We start from the raw sequence: 26,611 nt of genomic DNA, 5'->3' as shown, positions 1-26,611 counted from the left end.
GTTTCCCAGGGGGGGGGGGGTGCAATTACTGTCTGCCATGTAAGGAGGGTTTGTCTCCGTGCTCTTCCGAGGCCGTCGGCTAATTGACGAAGCGGGGTATGGCCGTCTCTCCTCCGTCTCCAGAAGCCACTTTCTGGCAGTAATCAGATTAAGATGGGACCCGCTTCGCTCCGACTGCACTTCGTCTTGACTGTTTGTGTCCCTGAAGACATTTCAAGGACGTCAGTCGGTTCTATTTACTGCCTCCGCCTCAACCTGTGTCCTAGCACTGCGCGCTATCAAGCATTCGACCCACCGGTTGGAATGACGTGAGAATAGATTAACTCTACCTTTTTTTTTTTTTTTTTTTTTATACCACCTCTCAAAGCAAATTGAAGTTATATCAATGCTGATGTTCTTTTTTTTTTTTCCCCTCCCAAATGGTGATGCTCGTCAGTCATCAGTTATAAAACCGCCACGGCGGCACCATTGTGATTAGTCACCAGAAACATTAGCATTTAAAATGTGCTCCGTCTCCACGTTGTTTCTTTTTCTTTTTTCTCAGCCAACCTTTCAGCTGAGATGCAAACATCTTCAAACTGAGAAGCTTGTATTTAACCAGATGTCTTGCTGATGTTTTTTTTTTTTTAGATTTACTATTAGCATTGATTATATTGAGAGAACGGTTCAAGATCCAAAGTTACTTGGCACCTCATAACAAATAAAGACACAATAAACCAAACAAGCGGATGATAATAATCGCCACAATCTTTTGGAGCGACGTTGCCCCACATGGTTTCTGCTGGTACTGCAGCATCGGTCTACATAATGTCGGTTCCAATCTTCTGACTGATCAAATATGTTGACGATAAATTTGGAACATAAAAGTCCGATCACGGACAAAAAGGTTTGTGCAGATCTGTGTTTAATGTCGAAAACAAATGAGCCTTGAGGCTGACGTCACATTTAGTACATTTTGTGTATTATTACGTCGCCATTACGTTGCAAGATTATGCTTAAACTACAGCACGGATGTTGTCAAAATTCACTACAGACAGTAATTGGGGTGAGGAAGATTTATTTAAATTTTGGTGGTTGATCCAGATCTGGGGTTTTTTTTCCGGCTGTATTTCCCCTTGATTGATAAAAAAGTTGACCCCAAGCCATGGCGACTATTTTCAGTCTTGTGGCTTGTCCCCGCTGCAGCTCCCGGCCCCAGCTGAGCCCCTCGCTGCCCTCTGAAGGAGCAGGATGACAAGATGGCGCAGCTGCTTGTACCGCCCGGACCTGACAGCTTCCGCCCCTTCGTCCCCGAGTCGCTGGCCGCCATCGAGAGGCACATCGCCGAGGAGGAGGCCCGGAGACCGCGGGCGGAGCGTCGCGGCGACAGCGATGACGACAACGGGCCCAAGCCCAACAGCGACCTGGAGGCGGGGAAGTCCCTGCCCTTCATCTACGGGGACACCCCGCCCCGGCTGGTGTCCACGCCTCTGGAGGACCTGGACCCTTTCTACAGCAACCAGAAGGTCGGTCGGCGTCTCGAAGCGCGCCGTCTGCCAAAGTGTCTGTGTATCGTCAGGGTAACTGAGCTGTCGTTCTCTTCCAGACCTTCATAGTATTGAATCGCGGGAAGGCGATCTTCCGTTTCAATGCCACTCCTGCCTTGTACATCCTCAACCCCTTCAACCCTCTGAGGAGGGTCGCGATTCGAGTTTTGGTGCACTCATATCCTTTCAAATACGCTCCGTCGTGGATCTGTGGCCCAGGCGTTGGCTTGTTGCTCCTTAACCCCGCGTCCTCTACGAAGTTCAGCATCTTGATCATGCTCACCATCCTGACCAACTGTGCTTTCATGACCCTCAGCAATCCCCCGGACTGGGCCAAGAACGTAGAGTAAGTCTCTTCCCCTCTGCCACAAACCTGTCCCGACACCACTCCAGACGTTTGACCCTCGCCCCGTTTCCCCAGGTACACCTTCACAGGGATTTACACCTTCGAGTCCTTCATTAAGATCCTGGCCAGAGGCTTCTGCGTGGGCAAGTTCACTTTCCTGCGGGACCCATGGAACTGGCTGGACTTCAGCGTTATCCTCATGGCGTAAGTGTCTCCGGCAGTCGAGATCCACGCAACACGTTCAGCCTCCAAATGAGGATAAAACTGCTCTTTAAGCTTATTTATGGTACATATAGTAAATATGTATCTATTTTATAATGCTAAGCTGTTTTGCTTGTTCTATGTGTTTTTTATTCTGGAGGGTTCTGTCAATTTGAAACCTTCTGGCTTGTTTTAGTTAATGCAGCTGACATTTCTCCAGTGTAATTTCGTCAGTTCATTTTCAAGCAGGTAGTTTTTATATATCCTCCGGAGCTGGAGAGGCACATGTAGCTCCAGATCAAATGATATCGCTGCTCGTCGAATTGTGTCCAAATGTGATAAAAAGACGGAGACGTGTGAAGATGACGTCCCGTTTGTGACGTTGACCGCTGAGCTTCAGCTGTGTTTTCTAGCTCAGCAGTGTTTCCCGTCTTTTAATGAGACTTTGCAGGTTCGACGTCGTCCAGTTTCTTCATGAACTGAAATACTTCCCCCCCCCCCCTTTTTTTTTCCCTCTAACATAAATATTGAATAGTTGTTATTTGGGAACCTGAGAGGACGATGCAACTGGTTTGGACGGGGACCAGTTGGTCCAAAGGTCACAGCTCATTCAGTGTTTCACATCCGTTCCAGTAACGTCAAACCGACTCGGAGGCGTTTCCTCCGCCGGCCCTCCGGATCTTCTATCTGCAGACTTTGTCGGCCATCTTGGGAATCCACTGTCCCGGTTTTCTGGCTTGCGTTTTAAATTTCGTCCCCTCCATTTACCATGACACTTGTTCAATAACTCCCTGCCCGGTTTCACATTTGATTCGCCGGCGAAAATCTCTTCCAGTCCTGGTCCCGGTCGGGTCGTCGGGCCTCGGAAAGGCGTCCAGCGGCGTCCAGCGGCGCCCCGGGTGGGAAACACTGAAGGGTTTCTTGTGTGTTGAGAGACTTTGCTGTCTGCCTGTGTAGTAACTGTGCATTTGATCCTGCAGGTATATAACAGAGTTTGTAAACCTAGGCAATGTTTCAGCTCTGCGCACGTTCAGAGTTTTGAGAGCTTTGAAAACTATCTCGGTGATCCCAGGTAAGGCCGCCCCCGCGCCTGCTGCCGGCACTCCTGCCACCTGTCCTCTGTGCGTGACCGTTTGCCGTTCCCTCCCCCTCCCCCTTCCCCGTCACCCCCTCCCCTCCCCTTCCCTTCCCTTACAGATATGTCACAGAGTTTGTGGACCTGGGCAATGTCTCAGCACTGCGAACCTTCAGGGTTTTGCGAGCCCTGAAAACTATATCGGTCATCCCAGGTGAGAGAGCCACCGAAGAGCCGCCAAACGGCTCAGACCAGATGCTAGCGGCTAACTGGCTAACATCCGCCACCGCCACTCCCTCCTCCCCTCCCCCCGCCACTATCAGCTCATCTCACCGTAGCAGCTCAACCCGGCGACGCCGTAAAAGCTGGAATCTTCCTCCAATCTGCACAGATTGACGGGATTCTTTCGCTTTTAGATGCGCTCCTTCAAGCACAACTCGTATTGGCTTTATTTTATGTAATATTTTTTTTTTTTTATCATTTGGTGGAAATCTACTCTCGCCTTGGGAGCCTTTACGACTAGATTTCTCCGTTGTTTTTTCCTTTTCTGCATGAGACATTGCAAAAGCCGATCTTCTGGTGGCAAAAGCAGGGTTCCTCCTTCCCTGGTTCTTCCCCATGCATGTCCCGTTCTGTGTTGTGTGTGTGTGTGTGTTTATGTGTGTGTGTTCCTGATTAACTGTTGGGTAACTGCATTGTAAACGCTGACACGGTTCACTTCACACACTAACAAAAAAGCCACACATGAGCTGCCATTGGCTTCATGAGCTGATTTGAGCTTTTCCACTCGCCGGTCTCTGTTTGTGCGACACTGCAAAACCAAACAAGCAGCAGGTTGAAGGACACGTGACACCAAACTGGGTTGTTTTTTTTTTGTTTGTTTTGGCAAATTAGAAGCGTCTATTAGTCACCGAAATGTACAAATTGAAAAGTTCCATCCTTACCATGGCAAGACTGTGAGGTCACAACCTTAAACGACGATTTTATCATCAAGTCTCTCATAAAGACGGACAAAAATCACAAATATTAAATTTTATTGTTCTCTCTCTGACGTAAAGTTGATCAATTTATTCAGTGTACGATATGTTTTAAAATTGTATTCACATTTGTAAGATAAATGTGAATAAAACAAACAGCAAAAAGCAAACACTGGTTTCTCTGCCATTGTTAATAATTAAAGTGATACGATAAAAATAACGAGGAAGCCGGGATTTAATATTCTAAAACGTTTTTCTCTTATTTTCTATTTCCTCTATTTTTTTCTCTTGTTTTTATTTCATCTTTTAAACACTGGAAACGGTTTCCTGTGACTCTCTCACCGCAGCAGCGCGACTCGTTTCGCGTCACTGAACATTTCCAGTCTTTTGTAGCGTCAGTTTCAACTTCTCCTTTCCTTGGTGTGCGCGGTCCGCGGACCAAACCTGCTGCTTGGGGTTTTTTTTGCAACTGTCCCCAAAAAGGAGCCGACTGGAGGCGCCTCGCTCTGGAACAGTGGTTCCGAGCGAGGGTCTGCAGGCTGCCGAGGGGAACCGAGGGATCTGCTGGATCCTGTGTGTCGACGCAGGAACAGGAAGCGCTCCACTGCAGATCCTCACTGGCTGCTTGATACTCTGAACACTTATTAGCAGCTTCTTCTCTGCACGAGCCCGAGGCTGTAATTAGCAGGCGGTGATCACTCTGTGATGTGTCGCCTCCACCCTCACCCATCCCCACCCCCCATCCCCCACCCCTCGCAGGCCTGAAGACCATCGTGGGCGCTCTGATCCAGTCGGTGAAGAAGCTGTCGGACGTGATGATCCTCACCGTCTTCTGCCTCAGCGTCTTCGCCCTCATCGGCCTGCAGCTCTTCATGGGGAACCTGCGGCAGAAGTGCGTGCGCCTGCCCGTCGGCGTCAACGCCACCAACAGCAGCTTCGGCGGCGGCGAGGACGACGGCGCCTTGTTCCTCAACGGCTCGCTGTTGGAGATCAACGCCAACTTCTCGCAGAACGCCTCCACCTTCAACTGGACGGAGTACATCAGCGACGAGAGTGAGTGCCAGAGGGGAACAGGGGGGGTCAAGCTAGTTGGAGCGGTTCAGGGTGGTGGCGGGAGGAGGAGGAGGGGGAGGGGGAGGAGGAGGAGGAGGAGGAGGAGGAGGAGGAGGAGGGAGTCAGGATCGTCTGCTCTGATGGGGAGTGACAGTGGCGGCTCGGAGCGGCGTTCTCCCTTTCTAAGAAGCGCCGGTGGCAGAGCGAAGCAAATGTGGCGACAAAATCGCCACAACAACACAAACGCCTCCCTGGGCTCTCCGGCCGCCGCCTCTCGTCATTCTCCCACAACCCATCTGTGTGGCGTGAGCCGCCCGGAGAGCTGGGAGGGGGGCGAGTCAGCGGCCGCCAGCGGGACGGCGAGGAGACGTGAAGCGGCGCCGTGACGAGCCGGGGGAGACAGACGGAGCCGATTCACACTGGAGCTTATGTAGCCTGGCAACTCCAGAGCGCCGAGGGCCGCCGTCGTGTGCGGCGTGAACTCCACCTCCGGGGCGGCGCGACGTGATCGGACTGCAAATCGGTTGATAATTAAATCCTGCTTTGATCATTCTCTCTCGGTGTACATTTTCTGAGCTTTTTTTTTTTTTCTTTTTGGCCCCGTTTGGGCTAAAATGGACTTGATTTGAAAGCTGAAAAAACAAGGTGAACTTAACCACCTCTCTGTGCCCCTTGTAGGTAATTACTACTACCTCCCTGGCCGTAGGGACGCTCTGCTCTGCGGGAACGGCAGCGGCGCCGGGTAAGGCTCCACATGGTTTATTTATGTGGCCAATTAGTGGAACCACAGAGCTGAGCAGTTCACGGTCGACACTCTGCGACGCTTTGGGGACAAAACCGCAGCAAACATCTGCAGGATAATCAAGTTATTGATCATCTGCTGACTCCATTTTGTCATTTCTATTTCATAATATTTTATAATAATGCACTTTTTAAGCAGATTTCAGGACACTCAGGGTTTCTATACATGAAAGAACGTAAAAAAAAAACATGACGTCATGAAAACCATGCAAACATTTAGAATTGATATCCTGACTTCAGTTCATTTCACTTTTATTACATGTTTAGCTCTGCCCTACTGAAGAATTGCAGTTTGATCATTAATATATAAAGGTTTTGAAGTATATCCGTATGTTTTCAGTCAGAATACGTTGAGCTTTTATTCGCCGTCTCAAAGCGGAGTGGGGTTTTATTGGTTTTTCTCGTCTCGACGTCTGGTTCCCATGCAGGCTTTGTCCAGAGGGTTTCACTTGTATGAAAGCCGGCCGCAATCCCAACTATGGCTACACGAGCTTCGACACCTTCAGCTGGGCCTTCCTGTCGCTGTTCCGGCTCATGACGCAGGACTACTGGGAAAACCTCTACCAGCAGGTCCGCACGGCTTCTCTCCCGTTTCGCCTGTGGTCATATTCTGGAAGTTCTATTAAAGTCAATATTACTACTTACAACTCCCACTGCCACCTGGCCGTAAAACAAGCTCAATAATGTTAAAATATGAAGCTCCAGATGACCACAGTTCTCTTCCATTTCATTATTTTTTTGTCAACTTACATTCTAATGTGCAAAAAATGTGGCCAATATTTAAGAGGTTAAAGAGAGTTAACAGTGTGAAATTGTCATTTTCATCTTTTTTGAGACGGTGTTGAGATTTACGATAATAAAGACAATTTTGTTCCTAAATTTGATCCTGGATCCGAAGTGGAAAATAATTTCTACAACAGTCGCTGAGAAATTTGAGAATCTTTAGAGGATGTTTTTTTTCCAAGGAGAATCGTTCAGATTGTGTCGTGAGACTTTTAACGTCCAGTATGAAGTCAGTCAGGATTAGCTGGATAAAAAGCCAAATGACTTACTGTCCTGTTCCTCCCCACTTCCTGTCGTGTTCCTCACCACTTCCTGTTGTGTTCCTCACCACTTCCTGTCCTGTTCCTCACCACTCCCTGTCGTGTTCCTCCCCACTTCCTGTCCTCTTCCTCACCACTTCCTGTCGTGTTCCTCCCCACTTCCTGTCCCTCACGCAGACGTTGCGAGCGGCGGGGAAGCCCTACATGATCTTCTTCGTGCTGGTGATCTTCCTGGGCTCCTTCTACCTGGTCAACCTGATCCTGGCCGTGGTGGCCATGGCGTACGACGAGCAGAACCAGGCCACCATCGAGGAGGCGCAGCAGAAGGAGGAGGAGTTCCAGGCCATGCTGGAGCAGCTGAAGAGGCAGCAGGAGGAGGCGCAGGCAAGCACCTCCGTCACATTCCCTCCAAACCAGACCTTTGATTTCTCCTCTCGTCGAGCTCGCCGCGTTGTTCCGTTGACTTAGAGCCAACCGTTGCCATGGCGACCGAGGGTTTTACCCCCACTTAGCGTTGCCTCTCGGAAGCGGCGGTCCTCGGGCGACGGATGCAGAGGAGCAGGAAGCAACTTGACGATAAAACAACAAATGACAATCTGAAGCTGACATTCTTCTGAAATTCCAAACCTTAACAGCAAAACTGGGAAACGTGTGAAATGTTATAATGATCATAAAGACCCCAAACATTTAAATCTAATTTTAAAAAGTCACATGTTATTATTCGCTGCGATCAGTGCCGATCGGCAGCATGAAATTTGATTTCATCAACGTTCTTATAACTTTGGAAAACTTGATCTCAATGGTTTTTATTTTAAAATCTTCACCTTTTACCAAACCAAGTTGCCTTTTGTCGGTTTTGTTACTTTAAACTGCAGCTTTAAGCTTCTCTTTATCACATGGGAGCTGAATATGACCTTTTTCCCTCTGCTTTAGCTTTAAAATATTGAAATAGGACAGAAGTTTAAGCTAAATCTTCTCAAATGCATATGTTTTTATGGCAATTCTTCAAATTATTTCTTTCCATGAGCGTTCTCCATTGTGCCCCGTCTGTTGTAAGTGAAGGAGCCTGCAGGTGCATTGACCTTGCAGTTGATTTAACAACACTTGAAACGTGGCAACAGGGTCTCCTGAGAGCTACTCCACAGTTTTTATTTGAATTGATACCAGTACGTTTCAAAGTCCTCCTCCTCCTCCTCCTCCTCGTCTCTCTGTTGTTGTCTTATCAGTCTCATGCACATTCACACTCGTGTTGTTGTTGTTGCTGCTGCAGTTGCCATGACGCTCCTAAATCCTCGTACTCTCGCGGGCGAGTGGGAGCGGGAGGCACGTGTCACCATTTCCAGCACAAAGCCTAAAAAAACAAGCTGCAATCGGACCAAATTTTCTCCGATAAATGTGGACTTCCCGGAGCGTTCTGGCTTTGCGTGTCGATTTCGTGTATCGTTCAGGAGCTGGAAGGTGTAGAGAGCAGCAGAGGATCAGAACTGACTAAAGAGATCTACAAGGAGATGGAAAACACCTGATATTTTCAAAGTTCAGTGTGAAAAAGTACCAGAAACAGACATTTGCTGTGTATTTGCTGCTCGTTGCTACGAGCCACACATCAAAATCTGAACCTCTTCTCCAACCTCCAAAATATAATAAAGAGAAATGTCACATATTTTATGCACACAGGGTGAATAAAAACGTTCTCAGCATTAATTAGGAGTTTTAAAAATGTTTAACGTAGCAAAGGAAAAGATATTTCCGAAGTGTATGTTAATCCTGAATATCCATTTTTCTCGAAGAATCCCACTCCAGTACTGCAGTAAACCTGCAGTTATCCCTCACAGATTCTCACAAAAAGTGCTTTGAAAAGGGTCTGCTGAAGTCAGGAGACTTTAAAAGGAGGAAGCAGAGAGAAATCCATCCCGAGGCGCTTGGTGGGTTTTTCTAACGGAGCACTTCCGTCACATCCAGACGTCCATTTTTAGACGCATCTGAGACTCGCCGGGTTCTCAGCTGCACTCCGGTGCCTCTGAGACAGAGAAGGAGCGGGAGTGTGTGTGTGTGTGGGGGGGGGGGTGTCTCCATGGCGACCGTGTTGACGTGCAATTGGCCCGCAGGTTGCCGCGGCGGCGGCGGCGGCCTCCGCCGAGAGCGGGGAGTACAGCGGGCGCGGGGGCCCCGCCTCCGAGTCGTCCTCGGGGACGTCGAAGCTGAGCTCCAAGAGCGCCAAGGAGCGACGCAACCGCCGGAAGAAGAGGAAGCAGCGGGAGGAGGAGGAGGGCCGGGCGGCCCGGGACAAGGTGCGCAAGTCGGCGTCCGAGGACAGCATCAAGAGGTCCAGCTTCCGCTTCTCCATCGACGCCAACCGGCTGTCCTACGAGAAGAGATGCTCCTCGCCCAACCAGGTGCATCGGCACCTTTGTCATTAACGCCATTAAAATGTCTTACCTGGACGTTAAAAACGACATTGTTTGATTATCGAATCAAACGAAATTGGGGAAACTACCCCAAGTATTTCTATATTTTCCATGGCTTAGAAATGACTTACAAAATTGTAAAAAAAAAAAAGAAAAAAAAGAAAATTGCTATAAAAGGGAAATGGATGAGATGGCTAAAACGACTTAAATTATTAAAATGACTTAAAATGGCTAAAAATAGCCCCCCCAAAAAATAGTAGTAAAAAAGCTAAAATTTCTAAAACAAGTTAAAATAATAAATAAATAAATAAAACAAATAAATAATAAAACAGCTGAAGCTACTGTGACTGATAAAAAAGTTGGATTAAATTGGATAAAATACTGCAGCTGCAGATGAGATGATCGCTACTAAAATAAGATAGTTTTATCAGCTAAAATGCTTTAAAAAAATATTTAAAACACCTAACAATGGCCAAATTAGGTAAAATGGATGAGACAGAAACTACAAAAAAAGATTGCTGGAATAAATAACAATAAAAAAAAAAAAAAAGAAAGAGCTAAAATGGAAAAAATTGAAATAGCTTGAATGGTTTAAAATGGCTTAAAACAGATGAAATGGCAAATGTTTCAAATGGCTAAGAGAACTGCTAAAATAATTAAAACAGATGAAATAGTTGGCTAAAATAGTTAGTGGATACAGTTAAACATTTGAAGGCATCAAAACGACGACTTAAAAAGGTGAAAATAACTTAAATGTTAGAAAGTCTGTAAATTTGGTTGTTTGTTGTTTTTCTTCCTCAGTCTCTGCTCAGTGTCCGCGGCTCTCTCTTCTCGCCGCGGCGGAACAGCCGAGCGAGCCTCTTCAGCTTCCGCGGGCGCGCCCGCGACATGGGCTCGGAGAACGACTTCGCCGACGACGAGCACAGCACCTTCGAGGAGAGCGAGAGCCGCCGCGGCTCGCTCTTCCTGCCGCGGCGCCTGGAACGCCGCTGCAGCGCCGTGAGCCAGACCAGCCTGGGGCCGCCGCCTCCGCCGCGCGTGGCGCTGCCCGCTAACGGCAAGATGCACTGCGCCGTGGACTGCAACGGCGTGGTGTCGCTGGTCGCCGGGACGTCGGTCACAACCTCTCCTGTAGGTCTGCTGCTGCCTGAGGTGACCCTGAGGTCACTGCCCGCCCTTTTCTTTGTTTAACGTGGTTTGAATATTCTTTTTTTTCCTCTTTTTTCATTCTTTCTTTTTTGTCTTCTTTTCCTTTTTTATTGTTCTTTTTTTTTCTTTCTTAGTTTTTTTTCTTCAAATATTCACGGGCACTGACGAAGCTGCGTTCACGGAACGAGGAACTTAAAGTTACTTGGAAATTATTTGGAAAATTTTCACCTTGGATTTTGAATTTTGACATAATTAATGCAAAACAGCTAGATAACTTTACCATGCAGGCTATTTTCACGTTGTTACTGAATTTTTCTTAAAGGACTAGATTTTTCTCCATTTTACATCTTTTAATCATGAATAAAACAAGAAATGTAGGGTTACTTCGGAAACACTGAAATCCTGAGGAATCTTGTTTGGATATTTTGATCAGGTTCGTTGTTCACGTTTCTGTAGGGGACGACGACGGACACGGACATGAAGAAGCGCAGGACGGGTTACCTGGACGAGCCCGGCGCCCGGCCCAGAGCCATGAGCGTCGCCAGCATCCTCACCAACACCATGGAAGGTCGCGGTCCCACCGCCTTTGGGCTGTTTTTTTTTTTTTTAATGTGTGTCCTCTTTGCTCTTGCGTCTCAACTGGACTCTTCTTTGTCTGCAGAGCTTGAGGAGTCGAGACAGAAGTGCCCCCCCTGCTGGTACAGATTCGCGAACACGTGTCTGATCTGGGACTGCTGCCCCGCCTGGTTGAAGATTAAAGAAGTGGTGAGCACCGTGGTGATGGACCCCTTCGTGGATCTGGCCATCACCATCTGCATCGTTCTCAACACGCTCTTCATGGCCATGGAGCATTACCCCATGACACGGGAGTTCGACAACGTCCTCTCCGTGGGGAACTTGGTGAGCCTTCGCCACATCCTGGACTCGAGACGTCCCTCCTGGACCCTTTCCTCATCAGGTGTGACTCCCCCTCCTCCTCCTCTTCCTCCTCCTCCTCCTTCCTCCCCAGGTGTTCACGGGTATCTTCACAGCGGAGATGTGCTTCAAGATCATCGCCCTGGACCCCTACTACTATTTCCAAGAGGGCTGGAACATCTTCGACGGGATCATCGTCAGCCTGAGCCTGATGGAGCTCGGCTTGGCCAACGTAGAAGGCCTCTCCGTGCTCAGGTCCTTCCGATTGGTAAGATTCACCCAGAGTGATGTAACAGGAGTCTTTGTCCCGGGCATGAAAAGCTCCACCTTTTATTCATCAGGCCTTTTCCCTGCTTCGCCTTATTAGTTTTCCACCCAAACTGATCTTTATCTATTCAAACTGGGCATATTCACAAAATCCTGCGCATTCAGGCGGCGAACAAACAAGCTCATGCTTCATCCCCCGGCTTTTGTTTGAAGCAGCACTTTGGTATTTGGGAAAGGTGTTCATTTGGTTCATTTATTTTGGCGCTAAATAAGAAGTTTTATAAATTGCAAATATGTTAATTAAATATGGAGCACAGGTCATATCTTTGTACCTCATTGATTTTGGTATAATAGCTGATTATGTGATGGAGCCTGACGTCTGACTGACATTTGTATATATATATATATATATATATATATATATAAACAGATTAGGCTAAAATACATCATGCTGTTGGTGCTATTGCGCGCAGTTTTGTAGACCATTAACTATACGGTCAGATTTATTATCTTTTCAGCCTTGGACAAGGCAATATAGCTAACCGCTAATGGAAAAATAGAATTCTCCATATCATAATTTTTCTGCCCCCGTCAGCTGAGGGTCTTCAAACTCGCCAAGTCTTGGCCGACGCTCAACATGCTGATCAAGATCATCGGGAACTCGGTGGGCGCTCTGGGGAACCTGACCCTGGTCCTCGCCATCATCGTCTTCATCTTCGCCGTGGTGGGCATGCAGCTGTTCGGGAAGAGCTACAAGGAGTGCGTGTGCAAGATCTCGGACGACTGCGAGCTGCCGCGCTGGCACATGCACGACTTCTTCCACTCCTTCCTCATCGTGTTCCGCGTGCTGTGCGGCGAGTGGATCGAGACCATGTGGGACTGCATGGAGGTGGCGGGCCAGTCCATGTGCCTCATCGTCTTCATGATGGTCATGGTCATCGGGAACCTGGTGGTACGGAGGTCTTGGTCCTCGTGTAGCGAGCGGTCGATTGTCGGTTCAGACGCTAACGCGTCATGTTTCATCCCGCTCAGGTTCTCAACCTCTTCCTGGCTCTGCTCCTGAGCTCCTTCAGTGCCGACAACCTGGCGGCGACCGACGACGACAGCGAGATGAACAACCTCCAGATCGCGGTGGGCAGGATCCAACGCGGCATCGCGTTCGTCAAGTCCCTGGTGCGGCAGTTCCTCCAGAGCCTTTGCTTCGGGGGTGCTGGGAAAGGGTCGGGCCTGGGCGAGGAGAGCAAGCCTCTCGATGAGCTCCACAGCAACGGCAAGGGTAACTGCATCTCCAACCACACGTCGCTGGAGATCACCAAGGACCCCAGCGGCGTGTACGTCACCGAGGGCAACGGGCGGCCCGGAGGGGGGCTGCTGGTGGGGGTAGTGGTGGACCCGGTGGTGAAGTACCCAGCGCAAGATTGCGACTACATGTCGTTCATCCACAACCCCAGCCTGACGGTCACCGTGCCCATCGCGGTGTGCGAGTCCGACTTCGAGAACCTGAACACGGAAGATTTCAGCAGCGAATCGTCGGACGCGGAGGGCAGCAAGGTGGAGGTGAGCGCCGCCGCTGCTGGCAGTTTCGTGGAGTCAGTACTTGTAGGAGTATGAAGAATCTGCATAAATACGACCTTTCAGAGAGTGTGGCAGTTTACAAATATCACATGTTGAATTTTCAAAAGCTCCAACAGAAAAACAAACAATGACTCAGCTTTGCTGACGTTATTTTGTCCGTGATTAAATGTAGCTCATTAAAGATCTGCTCTTCGGGGCCGGCCCTGCCCTATAGGGTTTAGACCCACACCCCCTCCGACAAACTGTTCAAATTCTAAAGGAGTTTGATGGAGGTCTGTTGGTTTGAATTTTTTGTCTGAGAGCTGAGGGGTCTTTGCAGGGCAGGGGCCCCCGAGGAGCAGGGCTCGGATAGCAGCTAAGGCTCCCTGCTGGCGTGGGCGTGGCACCACTTCCCTGGGATTTCAAAACCCACCTGGGAGGACTATTTCTAGCCATGGCGCCACACGCTCCACCAATCAGGCTGATGCTAATCTCCACACCCCGTAGCCGAATACAAATTATTCATGCGTTCATTTGTGGTTTTCAGGGAAACTGTGTTAGGATAACGTGTTCCTCCCTCCCCAATCCCGCTGTGGTGCTGATTTACTTTGTTTAACCTCCTCCTCCTCCTCCCCCTCCCCCTCCCCCATTTGTTATTGCAGCCGTGTCAGAGACGCTCTCAAGGTTTTCAGTGAGAGGAGGAATTGTAAGACCACTTTATTGTGCCCGAGCACTAACCGTGAGGACTGCCGCCATGTACAGACCAACAACATGTTTCCTCTCATACCTTCAGTGGATTGCCCATTTCTCCGTCCTGTTGCCTGGTCTGCCCTCCGTCCAAACCACCTCCCACCCCCCCTCCACATCCCTTTCTCCCTCCTCCTTTGCCTGTCCCATACAGCGCTCTGCTGTATCACCCCCCCCCCCCCCCCCCCCACCCTTATCTCTGAGCATCAGGCTGTGTCGCAGCTCCAAACCATTAGGAATGAGCAAAGCCACCTTTTCTTTTGTTTGATTTTTCCATCTATAGATGAACTCATCTTACATGACCTTTGATTTTGATTTCATTGCTTGGTTTGATTTTTTCATTTACTTATTTTCTTTTGGACTTGGGACTTGATTTGGCGTCCGACACTCCAAAAGCTTGAGAATGAAGGAAGAGAGCAGAGGTGAAAGCGAGTGGAGAAAGAGAGAGAGAGAGAGAGAGAGAATGGAAGGAATGAATTTTGCTGTAGCTAGATAAAATTCATTTGTCTGGTTCACAGCCCATGCATATGCACGCCAAAAACTCCACGGAATGATGAAAGGAGGTCATTTTTACGCTAGCGGATGACGATTTTTGCAGAGCAGCGAGACCGACAACACAGGCAAAGGTCAAATATTAAAAAAACAACCCAAATAACGACCAACATCTTAAATATTAAATCTTTTAAGAAATATTTAAGTTTTACTTTTCTTTACTCTCTGCCTGTGTTGGTTACTTTTGTTCCACTGCAATGATCTTCAAGGATAGCGAAACTCGCCAAGAATTTAGCGTAAAAAAAATTAAAATAAAGATCCTAGGTGACGCTTGGAAAAAGGGAGACAAGCAGAGTGAAGCCGCATGCAAGCAGCATGCTTCCATCATTCCCGCGCCGTATTAGCTGGATCGCACCGCAATCAGGGCTGCTGCACTGTGTAGGATGACATGTTTCCTCACAACGACAAACAGAAACGGACAGGAGGAAGCCTCACGTCAGCATCAAGTCTCACTATATGCAGACGATGCTCCATTCTATGTTGTTAAACAGACTATGTTGGCTGCATTGTAGGGTTTCACCACAGTGTTGGCTCTTGAGGTCAAAATTCAATGGGAGAATGAATCAAGCTTGTCAGGGTTTTTCCCCCCAGAGATGTTTGTAGCAGCAACTTTCAAGCTCTTTTTATTTGCAGTTTATTTTCGACACACAGTCATGAATTAAATCAGAATTTAATCAAAATGCTCAACATTTATTATTGGTTTAGTCTCTGTGTAAAGGGGCTCAGCATTCCACACTTTGTCAAGTTCTGCTTTCAAGGTTCTAATAACTCTGAATAGTCTTATTCTGTTCCTGGATTCTTCACCATTTTCTTCCAAAACAAGGGTGAGCGTGACTCAACGCCACCTGAACGCCTCCTGTGTCAGGACACCAAAGGTTATAGGTACCAAACTTCCTATCAATGCATTTAACAAAAATACTCTCAATTTATTGAAGAAAAAAATGCAACAGAGAGCAGCTTGAGTTTATCTTGAATCAGAGCAAATCTGTGTCCAATAATGGACAGATTTGATCCAAACAAGTTATTATCAGAGGCTCCAATCCCTCAGAGGTGATATTCACGTCAGTCCTGAATCTCCTCTGTGTGCAACGGGTAGAGCACCAGACCACATGCTGTCTTATAAACAGTGCGCAGTGCTGGTTTTTGCTGGTAAGCTAATGTGGTTCTCCGTCTACTTCAACCCAAACAGAAGAAGCTTGTACACTGCTTTCAAGGAATGGAAATAATGTGTTTTCATGTCACTGAGGAACAACCTCGGCCATCCTGGTTAAAGGGGGTGAGGGTGGAGTGGTGGTAGGGGAGGGGAGGGGGGGTCCAGGTAAGAGGGGCGGAACAGAATGGATTTTTCAGAAAATAAGAAGAAGTTGGGGGTATTTTGTCTTTATGTTTTGCGGCGATTTGGGATAATTTTTCAGTGGACATGAAAATACTTGAACACACGTTCTGCTTGGTACGATTTCAGTCTTGGATTGATCATGCACTGGAATACTGCATGCACTCGTCCTCTAACTGAGGTCACATCAAACGTACCCACAGTGCAGTTCAATAACCTCCCCCATGCTACCCGATCAGATTCGAGCCACCAGATAAAAGTGATCGAACCAAAGCCTGTAGGTACATTTGATCAATGCTGCATGTGTTGATGATGATGATGATGATGATCCAATGACTTGAAAGAGCCTAACTCTGTGAGTTCTGACAGCGCCGAGCCTCCACGTTGGGGTGAACGGCTCCACATGTGGACACGGTGACGAGCAGCCGAGACGGTTGGCCCCAGTAAACCACTCAACCATCTTGCTTGTGCAGGCCCGGCGGTGTAGCTTTGCCCCGCCGTCTCCTTCCTCGTCCACGCAGAAGCTCGACCTGGAGCCTCAGCGGCTGAGCTCCTCGGAGGGCAGCACGGTAGACGTCCGCCCCCCGGGTGACGGGGCGGACTCAGTGGAGCTGGAGCCGGAGGAGTCTCTGGACCCGGAGGCCTGCTTCACGGAGGGTGAGCTCTAACGGTGGGGGGGGGGGAACCAAACACCTCTTGAACACATTTCAAGTGGGCCAGGAAATCGCAGTAACTGTGTGTCATAATCGCGCTCCAGCGACGGCGGATACAGACGCTCTATGATGCGAGCTGACGTTTTATCCGACTCCCAGACACGTCTTCAGGAACACAGCTGAACATCGGAGAGCAGCTCCACTGCTTCTCTTTTATTTGTTTCATTGAGGCGTCTTCAGCTGAATCCTTTCTGGATTCATAGAATTAACATTGTAATCCTACTGAAGTATCCACTTCTGGCTTGATCATTTCCCAGCTGCAGTTCTCCCACACTATTATAACAGCGATAGTTAAATTCCCAGATCACACATCATCTTAATGACATTTTATTCCTCTTGGATGCTTTTTTTAAAATATAGAACTTGGTTGTTTGATGGTCTACATTCAATGTTTCTACGCTCAGAGAGAAATTCTACAAATTATTCTTCTACTTGTGGACAAACGAGTGTGTTCAAAGCAAAAAGAATAGTTTAAAACCCCGTAATCTGTAACAGCCTCTGTGCAGTGACGCCAAGCAGATACAGAAATCGGTCGCGTGCACGTTGACTTTTAGATCCCGGGATGAAATTCAAAGGTTTTAATGACCTGTTCTTGTCTCAAACAATCAATCCTCAGTCCTGGCCTTGTGACCTTTCCTCTTCCAGGCCTTTAGAGGGATTTGAATGCGTTAACACAGCACACTTTAACGGCAGCGAGGACGACGGAGTCATCTGTTTGATTGTGTCACCTTGATTAACAGGCGGTGTGCGTTTGTGTCTGTGCGCCCGGTCCGGACGGAGGAAATGGAAAAGTGAAAGGTCATCTCAATCTGTTTGGCCAACATGCTATCCGCTAATGGAAAAAGACAGTGTTCCCATAGAACGGCACTGGCCTCCCTGGACGGGTCAAAGGTCGCGCTCGTTGGCGAGGAGAAAGCAGATCCAGATCTGAATCCGTCCCTTTCTGGTTTTCCCGCCTTGCCCCGCAGGCTGTGTGCGAAGGTTCCAGTGCTGCCAAATCAACGAGGAGGACGCGAAGTACAAGAGCTGGTGGACGCTCCGGAAAACCTGCTTCATCATAGTGGAGCACAACTGGTTCGAGTCCTTCATCATATTCATGATCCTGCTGAGCAGCGGAGCGCTGGTAACCCCCCCCCCCCCCCCCCCCCCGGAGGCGTCTTTAGTCCAGAACGTGGACCCCGAAGACGCCCAGTCTCACCGAGTTCTACACCCGTTGTCCCACGCAGGCCTTCGAGGACGTCTACATCGAGCAGCGTCGCACCGTCAAAACAGTGCTGGAGTACGCGGACAAGGTCTTCACTTACATCTTCATCCTGGAAATGCTGCTGAAGTGGGTCGCGTACGGCTTCGTCAAGTACTTCACCAACGCCTGGTGCTGGCTCGACTTCCTCATCGTGGACGTACGTATGAATGAATGGATGAACGAAAGTTTACTTTTCGAACATACAAATATGTAGAAAAATCCCACAAGCTGCCCATGAGCCGGTTGATGAATCACAACCTCCTTTATAGGTGTCTTTGGTCAGCCTGGTCGCCAACGCTCTGGGCTACTCTGAACTCACCGCCATCAAGTCTCTGAGGACGCTGCGAGCCCTGCGGCCCCTCAGGGCTCTGTCTCGCTTTGAGGGCATGAGGGTGAGTGCAGGCAGAGCAGCGGGGACGAGCTAAACCTTTCGGATTCGCCTTGTTCGTGGGCAAACTGAACACAGTGCCAATAATTCTCACACTGACCACGGAAAATGTTCCGTTTTATCGCTTTGATACCAAAAATGTAAAGATGGATGCCACTCTGGTGGCTTCAGTTGTGAAAGAGAATCTTGCTCCCGCTAAATCCGGCCAGCTCTTCCCTCTCACATGCAGTCCAAGCAGCGGTGTCAGTCTTTAGATTGGTCCTGTTCAGTCTCAAGCGTCTGAAGCTGCATTCAGTTTGCTCCTTTTTAATAAATGTCTTTGAAGCTATTGAGACGTTATTTCAGTGTTTCGATTTCCATCCTTTTATATGAGCAGCTAAAGCTTTTAAACGTCTGGCATGCTTATATCAGCCCTGTAAAGTTGTAAAGTCCCTCTACGTGCATGACCTTCTTTGCATTGTGTTGATGGATTACTGTAGCTGTTGCCGTGTGGTGCCTTTCGACCTGTAATTATTTTCTTTGTTGTGTGTCTTTTTTCATTTACATTCAAACAAAATGTTGTGACTTCATCCCGCCTCTCTCAAGTTTTTTTCTGTTCTGCTTTTCTTACCAATCAAACTGTAGCTTCTCTTACCTGTCCACCTTTTTCTCTCCATGTTGTTAAATTGGAATGCAGATTTGAAGCATTGAAGCTAGTTGTGATTAGCACATGGCCGCCATTACTGTAAAATCCTTGGCCTTGTATTCTACAAGCTCAGTCCAATCATGTCCTATATAAGAACAGTTAAGTGATTACGTGATTGTAGTAGCCTCTCAGTCAGTAGGATGATTGCGCCGACCACTTTGGAGCGCTGAGTTTGTGCGTGTGCGCCCCCAGGTGGTGGTGAACGCGCTGCTGGGCGCCATCCCCTCCATCATGAACGTGCTGCTGGTCTGCCTCATCTTCTGGCTCATCTTCAGCATCATGGGCGTCAACCTGTTCGCCGGGAAGTACTACTACTGCGTCAACACCACCACGGACATCATGCTCCCCATCAGCATCGTCAACAACAAGAGCGAATGCCTGAACATGGTCAACGACAGCGCCCGCTGGAAGAACGTCAAGATCAACTTCGACAACGTCGGGGCGGGCTACCTGGCTCTGCTGCAGGTGGTGAGTGTCGCTGAGCCCAAACCAGACGCTGAAACGGACTCTCCACTCGTATTGAACGACTGTCTGCTTCTCCTAGGCCACATTTAAAGGTTGGATGGACATCATGTACGCGGCTGTGGACTCGAGAAACGTATGTAGAAGAGCCTCCTCGGGCCTCAGGTCCAGCCCCAGCCGGTCCCCAGTAAACTCTGGACTTTGTTCTGCTTCAGGTGGAAGATCAGCCCGAGTACGAAGACAACCTGTACATGTACCTCTACTTTGTCATCTTCATCATTTTCGGCTCCTTCTTCACCCTCAACCTCTTCATTGGCGTCATCATCGACAACTTCAACCAGCAGAAGAAAAAGATAAGTAGTCCCTATTAAACGTCAAGGGAATCAAGTGGACAGGAAGACTGTGCGTACAATAAGTGCCGGGAGAAAGGGAACTGTTATTTAAGCTGAACACATCCACATCATCAGCGTACGTGTTTTTAATTAAATGTATTTATTTATCTGGAACATGTGCAAACCAAGAAACGGCCCCACGTGTGTCCTATTAATCATATTTCGCACGTTCAGCTAATTCAGAGTTCATCCGCTTCACGGGGCCAGAGCTTATTAACGCTGTCACACAGAAGTTTGATCAAAAGGGACACCAGCAGGTATCACATCTGCACACACACACACACACACACACACACACACACACACACACACACACACACACACACACACACACACACACACACACACACACACACACACACACACACACACACACACACACACACACACACACACACTTGTATTTAAAGCAGCCGAGGCACAGATTTAGCCTGAAGCACGACCCACAGCTGCGTCAGAGAAAGAAAGCAGCCGCACAGTAATGATCATCTGCAGCAGGGTGAGGACCAGTGAGTCACTGACACACACACACAGGGTGGGGGGGGGGGGGGGTGCTGTATCAGCTGGTGTGTTGCAGCTTCCCTCCCAGTGTTGCACGCACGCACACACACACACACACACACTGACAGCGTCGCCTCTGCAAACACAGACATCATCCAGTGTCAGTCACTGAGCTCAGCACCCCCACCCACCCCCCCACCCCAACCCTATACCAGACTACACTGCAAAATAACATTAAAAACCATCGTTTGAAGGTATTACTTCCATCATCTACACCGAGATAGCATATTTATTGAGTTTTGAGCGCTCGCGCCAAGGTAGGAAAACGTCAGGTACATAAAATGCGACGTCATGGTTGACACATTTTTGTTACCTATATAAATAATGTTAACATACTCGAAATGGAAATTCACAATGCTGAGTAGCTGTAATGGTTCTTTTGGATAAAATGTGACATAATTAAAATTTTTAGTTCTACCACTCATAAAGAGCAAGAAGCCGATCTTCATCCAGACTGTTGTCTGAAGTCATTCCACGTCGAGAGTTCCTGAATCCCCGAGGCGATGGTGTGTGGTTGTAACCAGGTTTCTGTGCTCCGCCTTTACTTTGGAGGGCAGGACATCTTCATGACGGAGGAGCAGAAGAAGTACTACAACGCCATGAAGAAGCTGGGCTCCAAGAAACCACAGAAGCCGATACCTCGGCCAACAGTGGGTACCTCCCTGGTGGCGTCCCCGTCGGAGTGGAGACTCGACAGAACTGAGTCCTCCTCCTCTTTGTGCTTTCAGAACGCTTTCCAGGGCTGTGTGTTCGACTGCATCACCAGGCAGGCCTTCGACATCGTCATCATGATCCTCATCTGCCTCAACATGGTGACCATGATGGTGGAGACGGACGACCAGACGCCAGACATGGACAAGATCCTCTACTGGATCAACCTGGTCTTCATCGTGCTCTTCACCGGCGAGTGCGTCCTCAAGATCATCTCTCTGCGACACTACTACTTCACCATTGGCTGGAACATCTTCGACTTTGTGGTGGTGATCCTCTCCATTGTAGGTGAGGGAATTTAGCCACACCCGGTCAGTCTGAGCACTCCGGTTCCAAGTTGGACCCGTCGAGGTTAAAGATGGACAAAGAAAGATCCCGAGGGATCCAGCATTTCACACCGTTTCTTTTACAATATATACGTTTTATGTTCGAAAACGCAGGTTTGAATGATATATTATTGATTTTAACCCTGGAAGAGTGGAAGTGGGTATATTTCAAAGGTCACGATGACCAAAGAAGTTAGTCGAAAAAGTAGAAACTGGCTTGTAGCTAAACCGTCAACATATAAACCAACATTTATCGAAGGGTGAGCGTTAAAGGCTCCAGTGTGTTACTTGACTCTGTGTTCCGAAGCGTCACGTGACGATGTACCGTTGTTTTGCTTGGCAGGTATGTTCTTGTCCGAAGTGATCGAGAAGTACTTTGTGTCGCCGACACTGTTCCGAGTGATCCGCCTGGCCCGGATCGGCCGCATCCTCCGCCTCATCAAAGGGGCCAAAGGCATCCGGACGCTCCTCTTCGCCCTGATGATGTCACTGCCCGCCCTCTTCAACATCGGCCTCCTCCTCTTCCTCGTCATGTTCATCTACGCCATCTTCGGCATGTCCAACTTCGCCTACGTCAAGCGGGAGGTCGGGATCGACGACATGTTCAACTTCGAGACGTTCGGCAACAGCATGATCTGCTTGTTCCAGATCACCACGTCGGGCGGGTGGGACCTGCTGCTGTCGCCCATCCTGAACAAGAGGGACCCGGACTGCGACAGCCTGATGGAGCACCCGGGCAACCCCTACAAGGGCAACTGCGGCAACCCGTCGGTGGGCATCTTCTTCTTCGTCAGCTACATCATCATCTGCTTCCTCATCGTGGTCAACATGTACATCGCCGTCATCCTGGAGAACTTCAGCGTGGCCACGGAGGAGAGCGCCGAGCCGCTGAGCGAGGACGACTTCGAGATGTTCTACGAGGTGTGGGAGCGCTTCGACCCCGACGCCACGCAGTTCATGGAGTACAGCAAGCTGTCGGACTTCGCCGACGCGCTGGACCCGCCGCTGCGCATGCCCAAGCCCAACATGATCCAGCTCATCTCCATGGACCTGCCCATGGTGAGCGGCGAGCGCATCCACTGCCTGGACATCCTGTTCGCCTTCACCAAGCGCGTGCTGGGCGAGGGCGGCGAGATGGACGTGCTGCGCGGGCAGATGGAGGAGCGCTTCATGGCGTCCAACCCGTCCAAGGTGTCGTACGAGCCCATCACCACCACGCTGCGCCGCAAGCAGGAGGAGCTGTCGGCCACCATCATCCAGCGGGCGTTCCGCCGCTACCTGATCCGCCTGGCCATGAAGAAGGCCTCGGCGCTGTACAGGGAGCAGCTGAAGGAGGGCGTCCGCGACCCCGACAAGGACGTCATGGTCATCGGGAAGTTCCAGGAGAACTCCACGTCGGACAAGACGGACATGACGCCGTCCACGGCCTCGCCGCCGTCCTACAACAGCGTGACCAAGTCGGACAAGGACAAATACGAGAAAGAAAACAGGGAAAAGGAAAACAAAGGGAAAAACTTAAAAGACCGCAAGAAATAATACAAAAAAAGTAATAATGCATCAGACACGAGGGGAAATTTGTTTACAGCTTTTAGAAGGGGTAGATAGTGTTGTGTGATGAAGAGCCACGCGTCATGTACAAATATGTTGGGAGGAGGTCCGACACCGGGGGGCGCTGCCACAGTGAGCGAGACGTGCAAAATGTTTGTGATTTTCCTCTTGGTTGTTGTTCTCTGACACACTTGAGTGTACCGTTCAGTTGTCTGTAGCTAGTTGCTGCTGCTACTATAAACCCAGTGTCTTGAAACTAACAATCGCTGTATCACTTTACTCGGCATTCTTTTAGGGGGGGGGTTTGTTTTTGTTTTTTTTAAATGAGAAAGAATGTTTCATACTTTTTTTTTTTTTTTTCCGTCATTTCGTAAGAATGTGTCCAACAAAACAAAACAAAGAAGAACAAGTCAATGCTGGAAAACTCGTGAAGTAACAAGTGCATAGAACAAATCCGCGGCGTCGGAGAACATCTGTGCTGCGCTTCGATCTGAACACCAGCGTCCCTGTTTCAGCAGAAGAAGAGCAGAGAAGCTGAATGTATGCAAGCCGAAGGAATGAGGCGCGTTCAAAGATGTTTTGGGGAAAATTCTGAAGTTTCTTTAATGCCTTCAAGTCCAGATGACGACAGAAAGTTGACTCCACTCTGACGTCTGTGAACGAAATTGAAAAAAAAAAAACCCTCAAATTGTTACGTTTCCAACATAGCTATGGCGTAAAGAATGCGCCAAGATAAGTAAGCTGCCACCAGGGGGCACTGTGATCAGAATATATAGTGATTTCAACCCTACTTCCAGTTCTAAACGACCCGCCCACTTTCATTAAAACTTGGTTTGAAGTCGAGCATAATCGCGCGCGTTTAGCTCCCGCCGTTAGCCGCGCTCGTCACTTTTAGCAAAATTAGCGACCCGAACTTCTCCGACGTCAACTGTCACCACATCTAAAAAAAAAAAGAAAACAATTAGCTCGCTACTTTTTTTTTTAAACCAGTTTGTCGAAACAAGCAAAAAGTACAGAACGCGGCGTCAACTTTGTCCGTCTTCATCTTGCTAGCCAAACCACTAATTTCCCAAAACCGCCGCGGAAAATTGTCTCACGTGACGGAACGATACCGAACGTGGCCGAGCCGCGCTTCGGCTTTGACGCCGCGTCGCATTTCGCGAGCGGTTTTCCCCCACGTGGCGGTTCGGTTTGTAAATAGCGTTGCGGTTCGCGACGCACTCCAGGAAACGCTGGAATGTAAACGTGGGCGAGCGTCTGCGGCCGCTCCACTTCGGATTATTAAGACAATTTTTACTGTAGATACCGGTGCGTTTTCTCCACTCATTCCATTCTTTTCTTTTTGTTTGTTCGTTTGTTTGTTTTTCTTGCACTGTAACACGATGAAAACTCATGTACGGTCCCTCGTTGTCTGTTTGGCGCCACCTTGAGGCAACCAGTCGCCATCTCATTGCGCTTGTAGTGTTTCGGTGAACTGCATGCAGGAAGTGACTTCTGTCGATACGCTCATATGGTCTCATCATTTCAAAGCCAAAAGAATAAAGGACATATTTTTCGTAACCGCGTCTTCATTTTCTTTTCTTTTGTTTCATTCAAAATGTTCTGTGTGTGTTTTTTTATTTATTTATTTTTGTTCTAACCAAAGATGTGGCCAAAAAAAAAAAAAAAGATTTCCAGAATAAAAGTGACTTTGGGAAGCATTTCATGCAGGATGGATTTATTTCACAGGTTTAACAATATTGTCCACCTGAAGGATTTATTTTAAATATGCTTTTTGTTTTATGGTCATTTTTCTTCACTTTGTGGCTGTTTTTGTATATTTTCTCGTCGTTTTGTGTCTTTATGTTACGTGACCATGCAGACGATAAGTTTCCCTTTGAATAGGTTTGGTTGTTTGTAATCACCATGTGATTTGTTTATTTAATATTTTGTTTTTTTCCCCTCACGTTTATTTCACTTGATGCTGTGTTTTTGTGCTTCAATGTTTATTTGTTGTTAATTTGTGTCTCTGTATTATTTGCCTTGTTGATGTGCCGATGCAGAGCAGATGGATCATAAATGTAGTTTAATATTCGGTGTTAATGTTGTGATCAAGTTTATTTGTTATTTTATATTCATTTGTATTAATTTATCATTTTAATTCATCAATTTTTTTCTTTGCCCCTCTAATTCTATTTTGAACACTTTGTGTTTATTGTAGTCATTTTTGTTTATTTTTGTTTTACTGTCATATTGTATATTTGTTTTTATTTTATGTGTTTGTTTGTTCTTCTTTTACCTTCACAGTTTGAACTTCATCGTCTCCTGTGTTGTTTTCCATCTGGCATCACTTCCTCAAGGTACAGCTTGTGAAACACACACACACACACACACACACACACACACACACACACACACACACACACACACACTAGGAGCAGTACCAGTCGGAGCGGAGACCACCCCCGTCCATCCTGTTGCCTAGCAACGCAACATCACAGTTCCCCGGCTGTGATTGATCGGAGGCGTCTCGGAGAGCTTCTACCCCAACAACTGCCCCCCCCCCCCCCTTTACCCTCCTCTGCGCCCCCTGCAGGCTGCAGGCAGAAGTGCAGCTCAGAGTTTTTCCATATATCTAGTTTTTCTGCGTCCTGTTTTTTAAAAATTATTTATTTTTTGCAGCTTCAAGTCGACAATGTGAGGACAAGTGACTCCATCATCATCATCATCATCTTCATCATCATCATCATCATCAATCTGAGGGGAAATATGCAACACAAGCACCACCTGATGGCAGAGGAAAAGAATGCAGCTACGTGAGGTTTCGTTCATTAATCTGTTTTTACAATCTGCACCTCTGGATGAAGATTTCAGGAGTAAAAAACATTTAATTTCCTTTTCAAAACTTTTTACCTTTTGTGTTTTTCTTGCTTTCATTTGACTTAATTTAGTGTGTTTTTGTGTTTTTAATTATAATTTGATGTCAGTTTGTGTTACTTTCTTTTCATTGGTCTTTTTTTTGTGACGTGTGTGTGTGTGTGTGTGTGTGTGTGTGTGTGTGTGTGTGTGTGTGTGTGTGTGTGTGTGTGTGTGTGTGTGTGTGTGTGTGTGTGTGTGTGTGTGTGTGTGTGTGTGTGTGTGCGTGCGTGCGTGCGTGCGTGCGTGCGTGCGTGCGTGGATCTCCAGACATTTTGCATGTTTGTCATCATATTCTACTTTCCAGTCTTTTTCTCTTTGTTTCTCCATCTGGAATATTTCTTCATCTTTTTGTTGTTTTATGTTTATTTGAATAGTTTTTTCCTCAGTTTCTATAACTTATGTGCCATTTTAGTGGACATGTTCAATTTCATTCAGGTTTGAGTCTCTTCAGTTTCTCAGGACAATTTTATTCCCATTTTCTTTTTATTTGTCACCATATTTTCTCCCCCTTGTGCTGATTTTGTCATTTCTTTTCTTTCCTTTTTTTCTTCCTGCCATTTTGTGCTTTTATGTTGAAACTTTTTACATTTTGGAGTATCTTTCTTTGGTTACCAAAAAAATGAGTATGATGCAATAATAGTTATTTTTTAATTCTCTGTCATCACTTTGACAAAAAAAGTAAAATTTAAAACAACACATGAAAAAAGCTATGATGACGCTGTGGTGGCGCAGAAAAAAAA

The 26,611-nt window shown here is 47.8% G+C and overlaps 1 protein-coding gene across 1 annotated transcript; it reads left to right on the top strand.

Annotated features, from left to right (window-relative positions):
• Positions 1-1,238: 1,238 nt before the first annotated feature.
• Positions 1,239-22,961, top strand: LOC308147838 (sodium channel protein type 2 subunit alpha-like; the record flags this gene model as incomplete). The annotated part of the gene is made up of 25 exons (XM_080520171.1): positions 1,239-1,505; positions 1,586-1,872; positions 1,948-2,076; positions 3,271-3,362; positions 4,885-5,178; positions 5,857-5,920; positions 6,408-6,549; positions 7,200-7,406; positions 9,128-9,415; positions 10,229-10,579; positions 11,033-11,144; positions 11,238-11,476; positions 11,586-11,759; positions 12,354-12,710; positions 12,791-13,315; positions 16,466-16,601; positions 17,626-17,780; positions 17,884-18,057; positions 18,170-18,292; positions 19,166-19,441; positions 19,518-19,571; positions 19,651-19,795; positions 20,941-21,038; positions 21,117-21,387; positions 21,769-22,961. The coding sequence occupies 25 exons, from the start codon at positions 1,239-1,241 to the stop codon at positions 22,959-22,961; spliced, it is 6,153 nt and encodes a 2,050-aa protein (XP_080376297.1).
• Positions 22,962-26,611: the final 3,650 nt, after the last annotated feature.

The sequence above is a fragment of the Blennius ocellaris genome (genome assembly GCF_963422515.1).
Source record: "Blennius ocellaris genome assembly, chromosome: 24".
NCBI lineage: Eukaryota > Metazoa > Chordata > Actinopteri > Blenniiformes > Blenniidae > Blennius > Blennius ocellaris.
This window is presented reverse-complemented; position numbering and strand designations above follow the sequence as displayed.